Source organism: Girardinichthys multiradiatus, chromosome 18, assembly GCF_021462225.1.
Source record: "Girardinichthys multiradiatus isolate DD_20200921_A chromosome 18, DD_fGirMul_XY1, whole genome shotgun sequence".
In the NCBI taxonomy this organism is placed as follows: Eukaryota; Metazoa; Chordata; class Actinopteri; order Cyprinodontiformes; family Goodeidae; genus Girardinichthys; species Girardinichthys multiradiatus.
The window spans coordinates 32416898-32430849 of NC_061810.1; the positions used below are offsets into that span (position 1 = coordinate 32416898).

General features: G+C 38.8%; 1 protein-coding gene across 1 annotated transcript in view; it reads right to left on the reverse strand.

The window, feature by feature from the left end:
- Nucleotides 1-8262: 8262 nt before the first annotated feature.
- The window catches only part of b3glcta (beta 3-glucosyltransferase a), a 152614-nt gene continuing 146924 nt past the window's right edge, over nucleotides 8263-13952 (reverse strand). The window contains exons 14-15 of the mRNA XM_047392711.1: nucleotides 11775-11919; nucleotides 8263-8795 (exon numbers count right to left, since the gene is read on the reverse strand). Coding sequence (XP_047248667.1) covers nucleotides 8628-8795; nucleotides 11775-11919 — 313 coding nt within the window. The 3' untranslated portion in view covers nucleotides 8263-8627. The remainder of the gene's footprint in view (nucleotides 8796-11774; nucleotides 11920-13952) is intronic.

Genomic DNA, 13952 nt, shown 5'->3' on the forward strand with positions numbered 1-13952 from the left:
CATTCACCATCAGGATTTAATGCAAAATAATAGAGACTATGTTTCCATTATATACGACACGTTTTACATATAAGCCAAAACAGAAGAAATCGGTTTTCATACTTTTAAAGATATAAAAAAAATCTTTTTTTTGGCATTTAACAAAAGGATATAATTTAAGTATTCCTAACTGACCTAAAACAGGAAGGTTTGGAGGTGAGGATAGACAGTAAGAACAAAATGATTGTGTTTTTAGACCTTGCTTTTAACTTTGTCTTATGTACTCTTCCTCATACTGATACCTTTGTTCAATGTAAACTCTGGCTTTAGCTAAATCCTGCTTCATTTTAGGCTATTTAGATACAGCATATTTTATAGGAGTTGGGTACCCATCAACACTGAATCATGTTATTGATCAAAGTGCTTCAACAAACTTTATGTACAAATTTGAGGTTGTGCAACCTTATGAACCCAGTGTTATTGTCCGTTTTGTTTTTACATTTCTCCTTTAAGGGGATTAGCTTTCTTCAGCTGAATCATAAAGACGGCACCTGGAAGGTGGCCAGTGATTTCTTTTTGGAGAATACTGGTTGAATATGACAGTTTCTCCTCTGCTTTCCATCCTGCTTCATGCAGCTTATTCATGGTATCACTATAACATGGGGAGACTTTTCTTAATTGTAATTGCTCCTCTTCTTCAAGGTATGGACTTACATCCACTGTGTTTATCATTTAGATATGAGCCGTGGAAGACTGGTAGAGTATAAGCGAAAAGTAGAAACCATTACAACATTTAGTGGAGAATGTACTGCCTGAATGTTTTAGTAATTTTTTTGTGGTCATTGCATTGACTGAAGTTCAAGGGAAAATTTGAGATGGTCTCAACTCCTGGAGCTCTTCTTATCTGCTTTGTTCTGATGATTCCTCTGGTCAAAGTGAATCCTCTAAGGAAAGAAAGGCATGTTTCAAGGCTACAGACACCAACTGATTGTACTACAAAGGACTGTTAAGTCTTTAACTCTTTTCTTTTCTGAATGTCAAAACTAGTACGCCTTGAAAGTTATCTGACCTGTTTGGTATGATTGGATATGTTTAAAGCAACAAAATACTTTATTTTTCTCTTAGAGTGGTAAATTTGGAGGTGAGGATAGACACTGAAGCCACATATGTCAACACTAACTGAAACTAAACAGCTATAATGTTATTACCATCAGAAGCCAGGGCATTAATGGAGAACATCCGGGGGTTCCCTGGGGTCGATGTTACCAGGCTCCTAGCAACAGACCCTTTAGGCACTGTGAGATTACTGTTGGGGATATGGATGGCCACAGCAGATGCTATCAGATTATCTAGAGATTTGAAAGACAGGATAAACACTTCAAACAGCTTTTTATTCTTTGGGCTTTTTGCTAAGCAGCTTTTGCAAGTTCCACTATTGTCTGACTCTAGTGAGGCTGCTTCTGTGGAATAATTCTGTTGTCATTCACTATGAAAATAACTGAATTAATGCAACATGCCTCCCAAAGGGAAATGAAATGAAGTAGCTCAAACTATCTAGCTTTCTTCAAAGGTCTTCTCTATAGATGAAGAGACGGCTTTTGAAGCTGTCTGAATTACAGCAAAGAAGACTGAACACGCTTGGTCGTTTTATTACAGTCTTGTCAAGAGGATGCTGAGGGTATATCCACTATGTTCCTTGTTGTATAAAGCTTCTTTTTTTTGCACAACCATTTCCAGAGGCTCAAGAGCAGTTCCAAAAACAGTCAACTTTCTTGATCAGCTTGTTGAGCTTTTAAGTCCTTGGCTCTGATGCTGCTACCCCAATAGATGATGTCAAAAGAAATTGCACTCTCTAGTCAAGTCTATTTATATAGCGCTTTTCAGCAACAAGGCATTCCTTGTTGCTATAGGTCTACGGCAGATCTATAGAAGATATGCACAAAATGAAGGACCTAAGATTCCTCAAGAAGTACAGTCTGCTCTGTCTCTTCATAGTTTCACTGTCTCCAGTCCATTCGTTTGTCACCGAGTTATTTATACTCCTCCACTTTTTCACCAATGACAAAAATAGTGTTTGACTTACTTCTGTTTCTCTTTAAAAGTACAATTATCTGCTTTGTTTTGTTCATATTTAAGATGAGAGGACTATTCTGACACCATGCCACAAACCGGCCCACCAGCTCTTGCTCTGTGAAGATATGCTTACTCTGGAAATAAAATAAATAAATAAGTTCAGTAAAAGTGCCAAAGCAGGTTTAACGCCACTATGCCGGATTTTTAAGCCAAACAGTTTAATATGACAGAATGAGCTATGCTCTGATAAAGCCTTCATAACCTTTGGATATTTTTATATTTTGTCATAAGATAACCACAAATGCACATATTTTTAGAAGGGTCTTATATTGCCAATAGAAACGTGCACCTAATTGTACATTAAAAAGAAAATGATATGTGGTTTTCAATATTTTTTTACAAATAAAAAATACAACATTTTGCAGAGCCACCCTCTTGCAGGTACAGCTAAAATGTTTTAGGGTATGTCTCAACCAGCTTTTGCACAAGTAGAGACAGAAAATGTTCCTTTCACCATTTTTTTTAAATTACCTCCAGCTCAGTCCCATTTGATCAAGTCATTTAACTATGACTTTCTAAAACATATACCTGCTAAGATCTAAATAATTCCGCTACACTTTTCTGTTACTAGGTGTGGAATCTTTTGCAACTTCTAATTGAATTAAACCTATATGGCACTTTCTAGTCATACCAACTATGTAAAGCATGGTTTATACGTGAGCCACATTCACTCAGCTGTAATCTCAAATGTGGACACACTCCTACACTAATATGCAGAAAGGTACAATTGTATCGACAACTTTTAAGACAACTACTCACTGAGGAACAGCTGCCTGAACAGTTTTTCCTTCCGATATTGACACATCCCCACGGCACTATACTGCCACCATGTTTCTCATTTTTTGGGATGGTGTGCTCAAGGTGATGTCCAAAACTAAAAAGTCCCAAAACCCCCCCCAAAAAACAAAAACTTCTTCCACATTTGCTGTGTCACCACTAAACACCTGTACTTGTACTGAGAATTAATTTACTACTTAGGTGACTTCTGAAGACAATTATTTGCACTGGACCTATTTCAGGGGCACCCGAGCTTAATACAAATACACATCATACTTATCAGATTTTTATTTGTAAAAGATTTTGAAAACATTGTATCCTTTTACTTACATTTCACAATTGTTCACTATTTTTGTATTGGTCTAATTACATAAATTCCCATAAAAATACACTGACGTTTCTGGTTATAATGTGCTAAATTGTGAAAAGATTAAAGTAGTGTTAATACTTTTAAAGGCACTGTGGCCGTCAATGCTTATGAGTTTGGATAATAAAAATAACCTTGAAATTAACAAAAACATCCCTCTGTGTCAGTAAAGGTCATAGCCTCTGCATTTTTCGAACTTGCTCTAAAACTGGCAACAAGTAGAACAATCTTTATTGATAAACTATAGAGTTGCTGATCTGCCTTTTTCCTGGTTTCTGGCAAATACTAAAGACTAATTTAACGTGATAAAGCTAAATCTTGCTATTTCAATATACAGGTCCTTCTCAAAATATTAGCATATTGTGATAAAGTTCATTATTTTCCATAATGTCATGATGAAAATTTAACATTCATATATTTTAGATTCATTGCACACTAAATGAAATATTTCAGGTCTTTTATTGTCTTAATACGGATGATTTTGGCATACAGCTCATGAAAACCCAAAATTCCTATCTCACAAAATTAGCATATCATTAAAAGGGTCTCTAAACGAGCTATGAACCTAATCATCTGAATCAACGAGTTAACTCTAAACACCTGCAAAAGATTCCTGAGGCCTTTAAAACTCCCAGCCTGGTTCATCACTCAAAACCCCAATCATGGGTAAGACTGCCGACCTGACTGTTGTCCAGAAGGCCACTATTGACACCCTCAAGCAAGAGGGTAAGACACAGAAAGAAATTTCTGAACGAATAGGCTGTTCCCAGAGTGCTGTATCAAGGCACCTCAGTGGGAAGTCTGTGGGAAGGAAAAAGTGTGGCAGAAAACGCTGCACAACGAGAAGAGGTGACCGGACCCTGAGGAAGATTGTGGAGAAGGGCCGATTCCAGACCTTGGGGGACCTGCGGAAGCAGTGGACTGAGTCTGGAGTAGAAACATCCAGAGCCACCGTGCACAGGCGTGTGCAGGAAATGGGCTACAGGTGCCGCATTCCCCAGGTCAAGCCACTTTTGAACCAGAAACAGCGGCAGAAGCGCCTGACCTGGGCTACAGAGAAGCAGCACTGGACTGTTGCTCAGTGGTCCAAAGTACTTTTTTCAGATGAAAGCAAATTCTGCATGTCATTCGGAAATCAAGGTGCCAGAGTCTGGAGGAAGACTGGGGAGAAGGAAATGCCAAAATGCCAGAAGTCCAGTGTCAAGTACCCACAGTCAGTGATGGTCTGGGTGCCGTGTCAGCTGCTGGTGTTGGTCCACTGTGTTTTATCAAGGGCAGGGTCAATGCAGCTAGCTATCAGGAGATTTTGGAGCACTTCATGCTTCCATCTGCTGAAAAGCTTTATGGAGATGAAGATTTCATTTTTCAGCACGACCTGGCACCTGCTCACAGTGCCAAAACCACTGGTAAATGGTTTACTGACCATGGTATCACTGTGCTCAATTGGCCTGCCAACTCTCCTGACCTGAACCCCATAGAGAATCTGTGGGATATTGTGAAGAGAACGTTGAGAGACTCAAGACCCAACACTCTGGATGAGCTAAAGGCCGCTATCGAAGCATCCTGGGCCTCCATAAGACCTCAGCAGTGCCACAGGCTGATTGCCTCCATGCCACGCCGCATTGAAGCAGTCATTTCTGCAAAAGGATTCCCGACCAAGTATTGAGTGCATAACTGTACATGATTATTTGAAGGTTGACGTTTTTTGTATTAAAAACACTTTTTTTCTTCTATTGGTGGGATGAAATATGCTAATTCTGTGAGACAGTAATTTTGGGTTTTCATGAGCTGTATGCCACAATCATCCATATTAAGACAATAAAAGACCTGAAATATTTCAGTTAGTGTGCAATGAATCTAAAATATATGAATGTTAAATTTTCATCATGACATTATGGAAAATAATGAACTTTATCACAATATGCTAATATTTTGAGAAGGACCTGTACAGTGTTTCCACCTGCAGAACACTGTCTCTACACCTCTCTTTGTTCCATATGTGGGTAAATCCCACAAGGAATTTAATTTGTTTCCTGCAAATAGCTTACAATTCATAGGTGTGTTAGAGGATGTCTACTTGAGTTACAGCACTGCTTCAAATGCCTGAAGCTATTAGACTTGTCATGAAGCAGCACCAGAGCACTGTGCTATCAGGGCAGCATAAATCTAGAACCACAATGGAGACGCAATCTCAAAGGGGAAGAACACATTTTGCTTTACAGTGTAATTTTCCTACTCTCTAATGAGTTTTACTTTATTAACTTTTTATATTTGAATTTGATGAGAGCAATATGAAGCCGCTCATTATGCTCAGTTTTACAAAAGCTCTTGTTACCATTGTGAGACAGCAGTCGCTTCAGGTTTTTTTGTGAGATTACAGCTGGCTTGTGTTGCTTTTCAAGATGGCAATGAGCCAGAAGAAGAAACGTTTAATTCCCCGGCTGAAGCGCTATGCCTCGGAAAGATTTACAATAATGGTCGGCAAATTACTGAGTCAGCTCATTAATTGTCACAGGGAGAAAAGAAAAAAGAAAATGAAAAATTGATTATGATAAATTAAATTTTTCTCCCTCTTCTCGGTAATATTTTACAATAAAGTATGAGCATAACATTATGCACTTTCCCCACCTGTGCCTCCGTTTAAGAGTGACTGAAGGTTTTGGCAAAGCTTACATAGACTTTAGAGATGATCAAGCTTCCCTGCCAATAAAAAGTAGAAGTTGTTTCAAAGTTTCCATCAGTGACATTTTAGTGCCCATTTACACCAGACTGAGACTGCATCATGACATTTAAAATCAGCCAGCACATCAATGGTCTCAGCAGGGTCTTAGAGATCTTCTGGAGTGCATCAGCAATGTGTTCCCCATCGGGCATGACAGAGCATCTGGGTTCCCCAACTGCTTTGAGCATGCACACACACATTTAGTCTGCCTATAACACTTAATTGCAAAACATTTACCAGTCATCCTTCAATATTTTGACATTTATTTCTGAGTTGCCTAAAATTACTTTTAAATTAAAAAACAGTCCTACTTTCCCTATTAGAAATACAGACAATACAGATTCAAATAAGGATAATAGATAGGGATTAAAACCTATTAATGTCAAATGTCTTAATCAAACTAGGTACTTTTCTATGTACTTTTTTATTTTGTTACACCCATATGTTCATATTGTCAACTCAGTCAGCATATAATATTTGTAGGGTTTTCAGGATTATTTAAAAAAATCTATGTTCAAAATCTACACTTAAAGTCTTTGCTATAAACATTAAACATGTTCCAGGTTGGGCTCTAAATTACAAAAATGTAAAAAGTGCAGTGTATGAGTGAATGAGAGAGAATTTCGAGTTTCTTAATGAACAGAGCAGAAGTGGTTTTATTTAAATTAGCTTTCAGCATCTTTGTTTGTAATGATGTTTGTTTAATAGCGAGATAATACGCACAGGGTTCCGTTTGAGGGCCATCCATGTGGTCACCATTGCTGACAGTTGATTATAAAGTATTAATAGCCCCAAATCCTTGCAGGTACCTTTTCTAAAGAAAACATGAGTCAGAACTGTAGCTTACAGACTGGCTTTCTTTCACTCCTGATTACATGAGACAAAGATTGTTAATGAGACTTGAGTCCCCAGAAAACGGTTCCAAGTCAAGTCTTGAGTCTTAACAGAGCAAGTCTTAGTCAAGGCTGAAGTCTCTATCTTAGCAGTTGAGTGCAACTCATGTCCAAGAATGAAACTTTAAGCACCATCAATGGTGTAGCCCCAGTAAACCAGAGAGGACTTAGAATTTGACGGAGAATTGCTAAAGCTGACCTCATACTAAAGCTGCAATCACAGGCTTCAACCAAAGACACCTGACAGAGCAACAAAAATGAACCATGCACAACCTCCACTAAATACAGTGTCATAATCAGGCCCCTGCACACTGGTCAGTATGCACTGGGCTCCCAAATGGGGTAGAATTACTGCTTGTAAAGGAAGTGACCACACCTCAAAATTAGCCATAGGCTGACTCACTGAAGGAAATGTAGTTTTTCAAGCTGCAGTTTGAAAAATTGAATTATAGGTTTTTTTTAATCAAACAACTCAACATTCACAGCCTGGGTGTAATCAGCTAACAGTGATTAGTAAAAAAGGCACACAGACTTTGGATTTTGAGACGAGGATTATTACTGAATGCCGTTGGTGAGATTTTCCTGCATAAGTACTATACATAAATCAAATTATTACTCATGATGGTGGGCTGCACAGTGGCGCAGTTGGTAGCACTGTTGCCGAGCAGCAAGAAGTTCCTGGGTTCTTTTTGCATGGAGGTTGCATGTTCTCCCTGTTCATGGGTGGGTTCTCACTGGGTACTCTGGCTTCCTCGCACAGTCAAAAGACATGCCTGTTAGGTTAATTGGTCTCTCTAAATTGCCCTTAGGTGTGTGAATGAGTGTGTGCATGTTTATTTGTGTGTTGCCCTGCGATGGACTGGCGACCTGTCCAGGGTGTACCCCGCCTCCCGCCCATAGATTGCTGGAGATAGGCACCAGCTCCCCCGCAACCCACTATGGAAGAAGTGGTAGAAAATTACTGATCATGTTTGCAAGGTTGCAAACTGATGGTAGAAGTACAGAAACCTATGTGATGTGTATGGGTAAACGCTAAGCTGTAAAGAAACATTTAGTCTGAATGAAAAAGCCTAGACAGTAGCACTTTAGCAAAATGGCCAGGAAAGCGGCAAGGAAAACGTGTTTGGCACGTACACAGCCTGCAGTACACTGGAAGAAGGTTTTCCAGATTTGCTACATTTTAACCACGTGGGATCCTGGAGACAGTAGGATAGTCTTAATCTGGTGTGAACAGGACTTTAGGATGCATTAAAGACATTCAGCAAGTCTTTTAAATGTCGTCGACCCTGTTTTTTTTTTTGTCTCATTAACTTTAAACAACTTCCTTATTAAAACACTGTCACACCAAAGTCCAATAAAAGCCCTTTGGCAAAATTGAAAAGTAAAACATGTTAAAATATGAATACTTTTATGTCAAAGTAGAAGACATTGTACAGCATCATTGATCATTTTAAAGATTTTTTTAACATACAGCATCTTGTGGAGAACAAACAAATATTAAGAGCGTGGTGTGTTTACAGAGGTCATATGATATAAATATACACATATTTATAAATGAAACATGACCAAAATATGAACCCCAGTCCTGAAGACACATAGACACAGACACGCTTGCATGGTTTTTCCTAATAATAATAATACTTCAACACTAACAATAGAAAAACATTTACATCTGTGAACCGATAGCATTTTCTTCTCATAATACAAACAAATTCTGTATATACATACATCTCCCTAAAGGTTAGTTTTGTTCTCATCATAACTCTGTTTTACTCCTCTCATTCCGTTCGCCTGAAGTCTTTGTCCTCCAGTCATCCCTTAGCCACTTATTGAAAACAGCAACAGGGTCTATGTTCCAGTGTTTATGGAAGGAGATGGGTGCCTGGTGAGCTAAGAGGTCTTTGGCATAGTCCTCTGGGCGTGCCTGAAAGCAAATAATAAATCCAGTTATTTATAGTTTAAAGAAGCCATAACAAAATGCCATGACCAAGATCTGACCAACACAATCTGAAAACAGCAAAGCACAAGTATAAATACTTAAATAACTGTTACATAATATTCATTTTGGCTGTTCATGTCCATTCCGCCTTGCAGAAGCACACATACCACTGGAGTTTTTTCACATTTTGTTACATTAACTTTAATTTATCTTGTGATTTTTGTGATTGACCAACACAAAGCAGTGTATAACAGTTAAAGTGGGAAAAAATATATAGGCAACAGCCAACCTGCAACCCTGCAAGAACAATATGGTATAGACAATGGATCGATGTATGGTTTAAAATATTTTCCCAAAAAAAATTGCTTTACATGCATTTATTATTTGCCCCACTGAGTCTTTTGGGGAATGTCTAAATGTATTGCAGGTTTAGATATTAAAATTTGTGCCCATTCAAGAAAACTCAAGCTATCTTGGACTGGATGAAAACTGTCTGTACGTCTTGCAGCAGATTTTGTCAGATTTTTATTTGTTTGTTCACAATTTTTCTCTACTGTGTGTTAGTCTATCACATAAAATACCAATAAAATACAGGGGTTGGACAATGAAACTGAAACACCTGGTTTTAGACCACAATAATTTATTAGTATGGTGTAGGACCTCCTTTTGCGGCCAATACAGCGTCAATTCGTCTTGGGAATGACATATACAAGTCCTGCACAGTGGTCAGAGGGATTTTAAGCCATTCTTCTTGCAGGATAGTGGCCGGGTCACTACGTGATACTGGTGGAGGAAAATGTTTCCTGACTCGCTCCTCCAAAACACCCCAAATTGGCTCAATAATATTTAGATCTGGTGACTGTGCAGGCCATGGGAGATGTTCAACTTCACTTTCATGTTCATCAAACCGATCTTTCACCGGTCTTGCTGTGTGTATTGGTGCATTGTCATCCCGATACACGGCACCGCCTTCAGGATACAATGTTTGAACCATTGGATGCACATGGTCCTCAAGAATGGTTCGGTAGTCCTTGGAAGTGACGCGCCCATCTAGCACAAGTATTGGGCCAAGGGAATGCCATGATATGGCAGCCCAAACCATCACTGATCCACCCCCATGCTTCACTCTGGGAATGCAACAGTCTGGGTGGTACGCTTCTTTGGGGCTTCTCCACACCGTAACTCTCTCGGATGTGGGGAAAACAGTAAAGGTGGACTCATCAGAGAACAATACATGTTTCACATTGTCCATAGCCCAAGATTTGCTCTCCTTGCACCATTGAAACCGACGTTTGGCATTGGCATGAGTGACCAAAGGTTTGGCTATTGCAGCCCGGCCGTGTATATTGACCCTGTGGAGCTCCCAACGGACAGTTCTGGTGGAAACAGGAGAGTTGAGGTGCACATTTAATTCTGCCGTGATTTGGGCAGCCATGGTTTTATGTTTTTTGGATACAATCCGGGTTGGCACCCGAACGTCCCTTTCAGACAGCTTCCTCTTGCATCCACAGTTAATCCTGTTGGATGTGGTTCGTCTTTCTTGGTGGTATACTGACATTACCCTGGATACCGTGGCTCTTGATACATCACAAAGACTTGCTGTCTTGGTCACAGATGCGCCAGCAAGACGTGCACCAACAATTTGTCCTCTTTTGAACTCTAGTATGTCACCCATAATGTTGTGTGCATTTCAATATTTTGAGCAAAACTGTGCTCTTACCCTGCTAATTGAACCTTCACACTCTGCTCTTACTGGTGCAATGTGAAATCAATGAAGACTGGCTACCAGGCTGGTCCAATTTAGCCATGAAACCTCTCACACTAAAATGACAGGTGTTTCAGTTTCATTGTCCAACCCTTGTAGATTGATGTTTGTGGTTTTGATGTGAAATTTGAAAATGTTTAAGGACTAGAAATACTTTGATAAGGGACTGGATAGGTCCTTGGACCACATTTATGTTAGTATAGGCAATTACGCGTAAATATGCAAACTGAGGTATAGGCCTTCATCAAGCTTTATTTATTGTCACAGTGACTCCCTGTTTTATCAGCTACACATCTGAATAGCAAATGCAGTGTACATTAACATCTACATTAATGTTAGGAAATGTTTCAGTTACGATTCTTAAACACTGATAATCCAGGCAAATTCTGAGATAAACACCAATCCAAACCTTTAAAGGTCTTCATCACTTGGATTAGGTGTGTTAATGTCTTTTGATGGTGACTTTTGTTGCTACAGCATATGCCGTTCAAGAAGGTCCAACTTTTATCCATCAAATGACACAATTTAGTTTGAAATTATTTCACTTTCTGACTAACCGTTCTTTGTACCGGTTACTTTTTAGGATCACTTCAGCTAAGGTTCAAACTGAACTTGGCTCATCTTAAAGAGCAGCATAACACTGCAGAGCACAGACAGGTCAGGGGAAATTCTCACTTGCAAACAATCATCTATTCTTTGAGGTCTGCAGCACATAGTTATTGTTATCACTCTGAAAAGATGTCAGCACTTTTGTACAGAGAGCATCTCCCGAACTCACCCCTCTTTCTGTTGCCACTCTTTCTCACTGCACTGCGATAATAAGCCCACACAGAGAGCTATCTGCAGTAAACCCATCCTGCATGTAACACAACAAATGGCTCTAAAGTTGTCCCTTTATTATGTCAGATATCCTCTATCTCACTGCATGACTAATTGGTACTTTATTAGTGGTAAATTATGGTACATGATAACGTTTCTTCCTTTAACCATCCTTGTTCACAGTATATAATATTATATATATATATATACATACATATATAATACACATTTTATTACTACCTCTGAGAACTCCTTCAAGACTGTTGGAAAACTATTCCAGGTGTCTACCTCATCAAGTTCATCGAAAGAATGACAAAAGTGTGCGAAGCAGTACAGGAGAGAGGGGCATGAAAATTGACTTGACAATGTCTGAATACAACCTGGTGAAATAGTGGACTGTGTGTGATGGGGAGCCCGAGAGCATTGAGGCACATTCCCAGCACCATGTCATCAGGCGCATCATTGCTGTAGCACTTGCACCCACTGTTTAGAAGTCGGACCACGGCCTCCCTGCTGAACACCATGCTGCAGCAACACAGCAGACATTTAAAATAAGGCAAACTTATATCAGTCACTGCACCAGCACAGTAAATCAACAGTGCACAAACAAATTTCAGATAAAGATCACATGCTACATATAGTTTTAAACAGATTTGTTGCTGTCACTGGTAAAGATCTGTAAACAATCTTAACATACATTGTTTTATTCTTGAAATACCATCTTACACTGAAAGATTCCGTGTTGATTTGGTTATTTGTTTTGTCTTATTACCCTGAGCAAAGACCTGAAGATGACTCATTTTCAGTTTTCCAATAGAGTCCACCAGATTTGTATTTTAAATGTACTCGTACTCGTCGTCTTCCGCTTCATCCGGGACCAGGTCATGGGGGCAGCAGACTCAGTAGAGACACCCAGACATCTCCTCCAGTTCCTCCAGGGGAAGCCCAAAACGTTCCCAAGCCAGCCGAGAGACATAGTCCCTCCATGTAAAATGTTTTTAACCCTTGCAATTTGCAAAGTTATTTTTAATAAAAATCTGCCTTTCTAGTTGGACGAAATTTAAAGAATTTGTTTTGGTGATCTTTAAAACAAACAATCAGAAACACCAGAAGATTATTTTTAACATTCTTCAGTCATGTTGGTCCAGTGTTGTTGAAACTCTTTGTTGGGACAAACTATGTCTACTACCATGAATGTTTTTATCACCAGTAAGGTAAAATAAAACAATTTCTTATTTTTAATTACTCTATCCCATTAACCAGTATTTAGAAACTTAAAGGAGACACTAATGTCAACTGTAATGTGATATCTGGGTCTCTTTTAGAAAATTGACCACAGAAAACACAAGCTGGCTAACACTACACTCCAAGACAAAAGGCCTGGTATTAAGAGAGCCTCTAACAGTTATGGAGACTTGGTGACCCTGAAATGCCACGTTGCAGTTCTCCAACAGGGAGCTTTAGAGGTTTTCGTTTTTACCCATATAAGCGTCCTCCTCACTATTTGTAGTGACAGATAAATATAGGGGTCCTAGTCAAGCCTGATGGCCAGTTGCAAAAAGAAATGCACCTCTCTCTCACGTCAAATTCATACCCCAATCAAACATTCATAAAAAAGAAAAATTGAAATCCTAAACAGAAGCTCCCAGAAAGTCTAAATATTTTTAAAATGTAAAGTATGAATTAAAAAAAATGCTTCATTTAAATAATAGCACCATCAGTGATTTTGGAAAAAAAACAATTTCTTAGCATTTTTACCCCCTCTGAATGAATGTTCTCAATTTAAATGTTGTCTTTTTCTAATTTTGTTACTATAAGATTATTCTGCTGGAGTAAAATATAGGTTGTTTTAAGGCTCCGTACGTGTCTTTACCAGGGATGCTATTAAATGTGTTAATTTCTGTATGTCAGGTGTCATTTTGGAGTTGATGATTGCATATTTGATTAATTCAGAAAAAATGGGAACAGGATAAAGCAAAGTTGCACACTGAGGTGACACTTCCTAGAAATGAGCAAAGATTACAAGAACAAGAACAAGCCTGTAAGCTGTCAGAGAAATCACTCATCGCCTCTGTGATCTTTGTGTGTCAGTCAGTGTATTTGTGTGTATGTGTGTGTGTTTATGGAGAGTGGGGGTTCAAACTGAGAAAGGTGACACCTGAATGAAGAAGTGTCACAGCAACAATAAGGTCCTTAAATAGATTCTGACTCAAATTTCAGAATTCATCTTGTGTACTAACTTTGCCAAACAACCAAACTCTGCATCATAGAAATGTTAAATAATAAAACTGGGGCGTTAAAATTAGAATTCAGTGAATTCCACTTTTTGATGACCTGCCTTTCTTCTATTGATTTTCATTTGTGAGAGAACCATGGAAAGCTTTGAATAACTGTCTTGTTCAAACAGCTGATTAAGACTGTTTATTGACTTTGCTCTGTGGGGACTTATTCTAAAAATACTTTAGTTATCTATTTGTACTGCAGCTTGTAAACATGGTTTTCCTTAGAGCGCACTTAAAAGCAAACTGCAAAGGTTAATCTGTAAATTAAAGATAAAA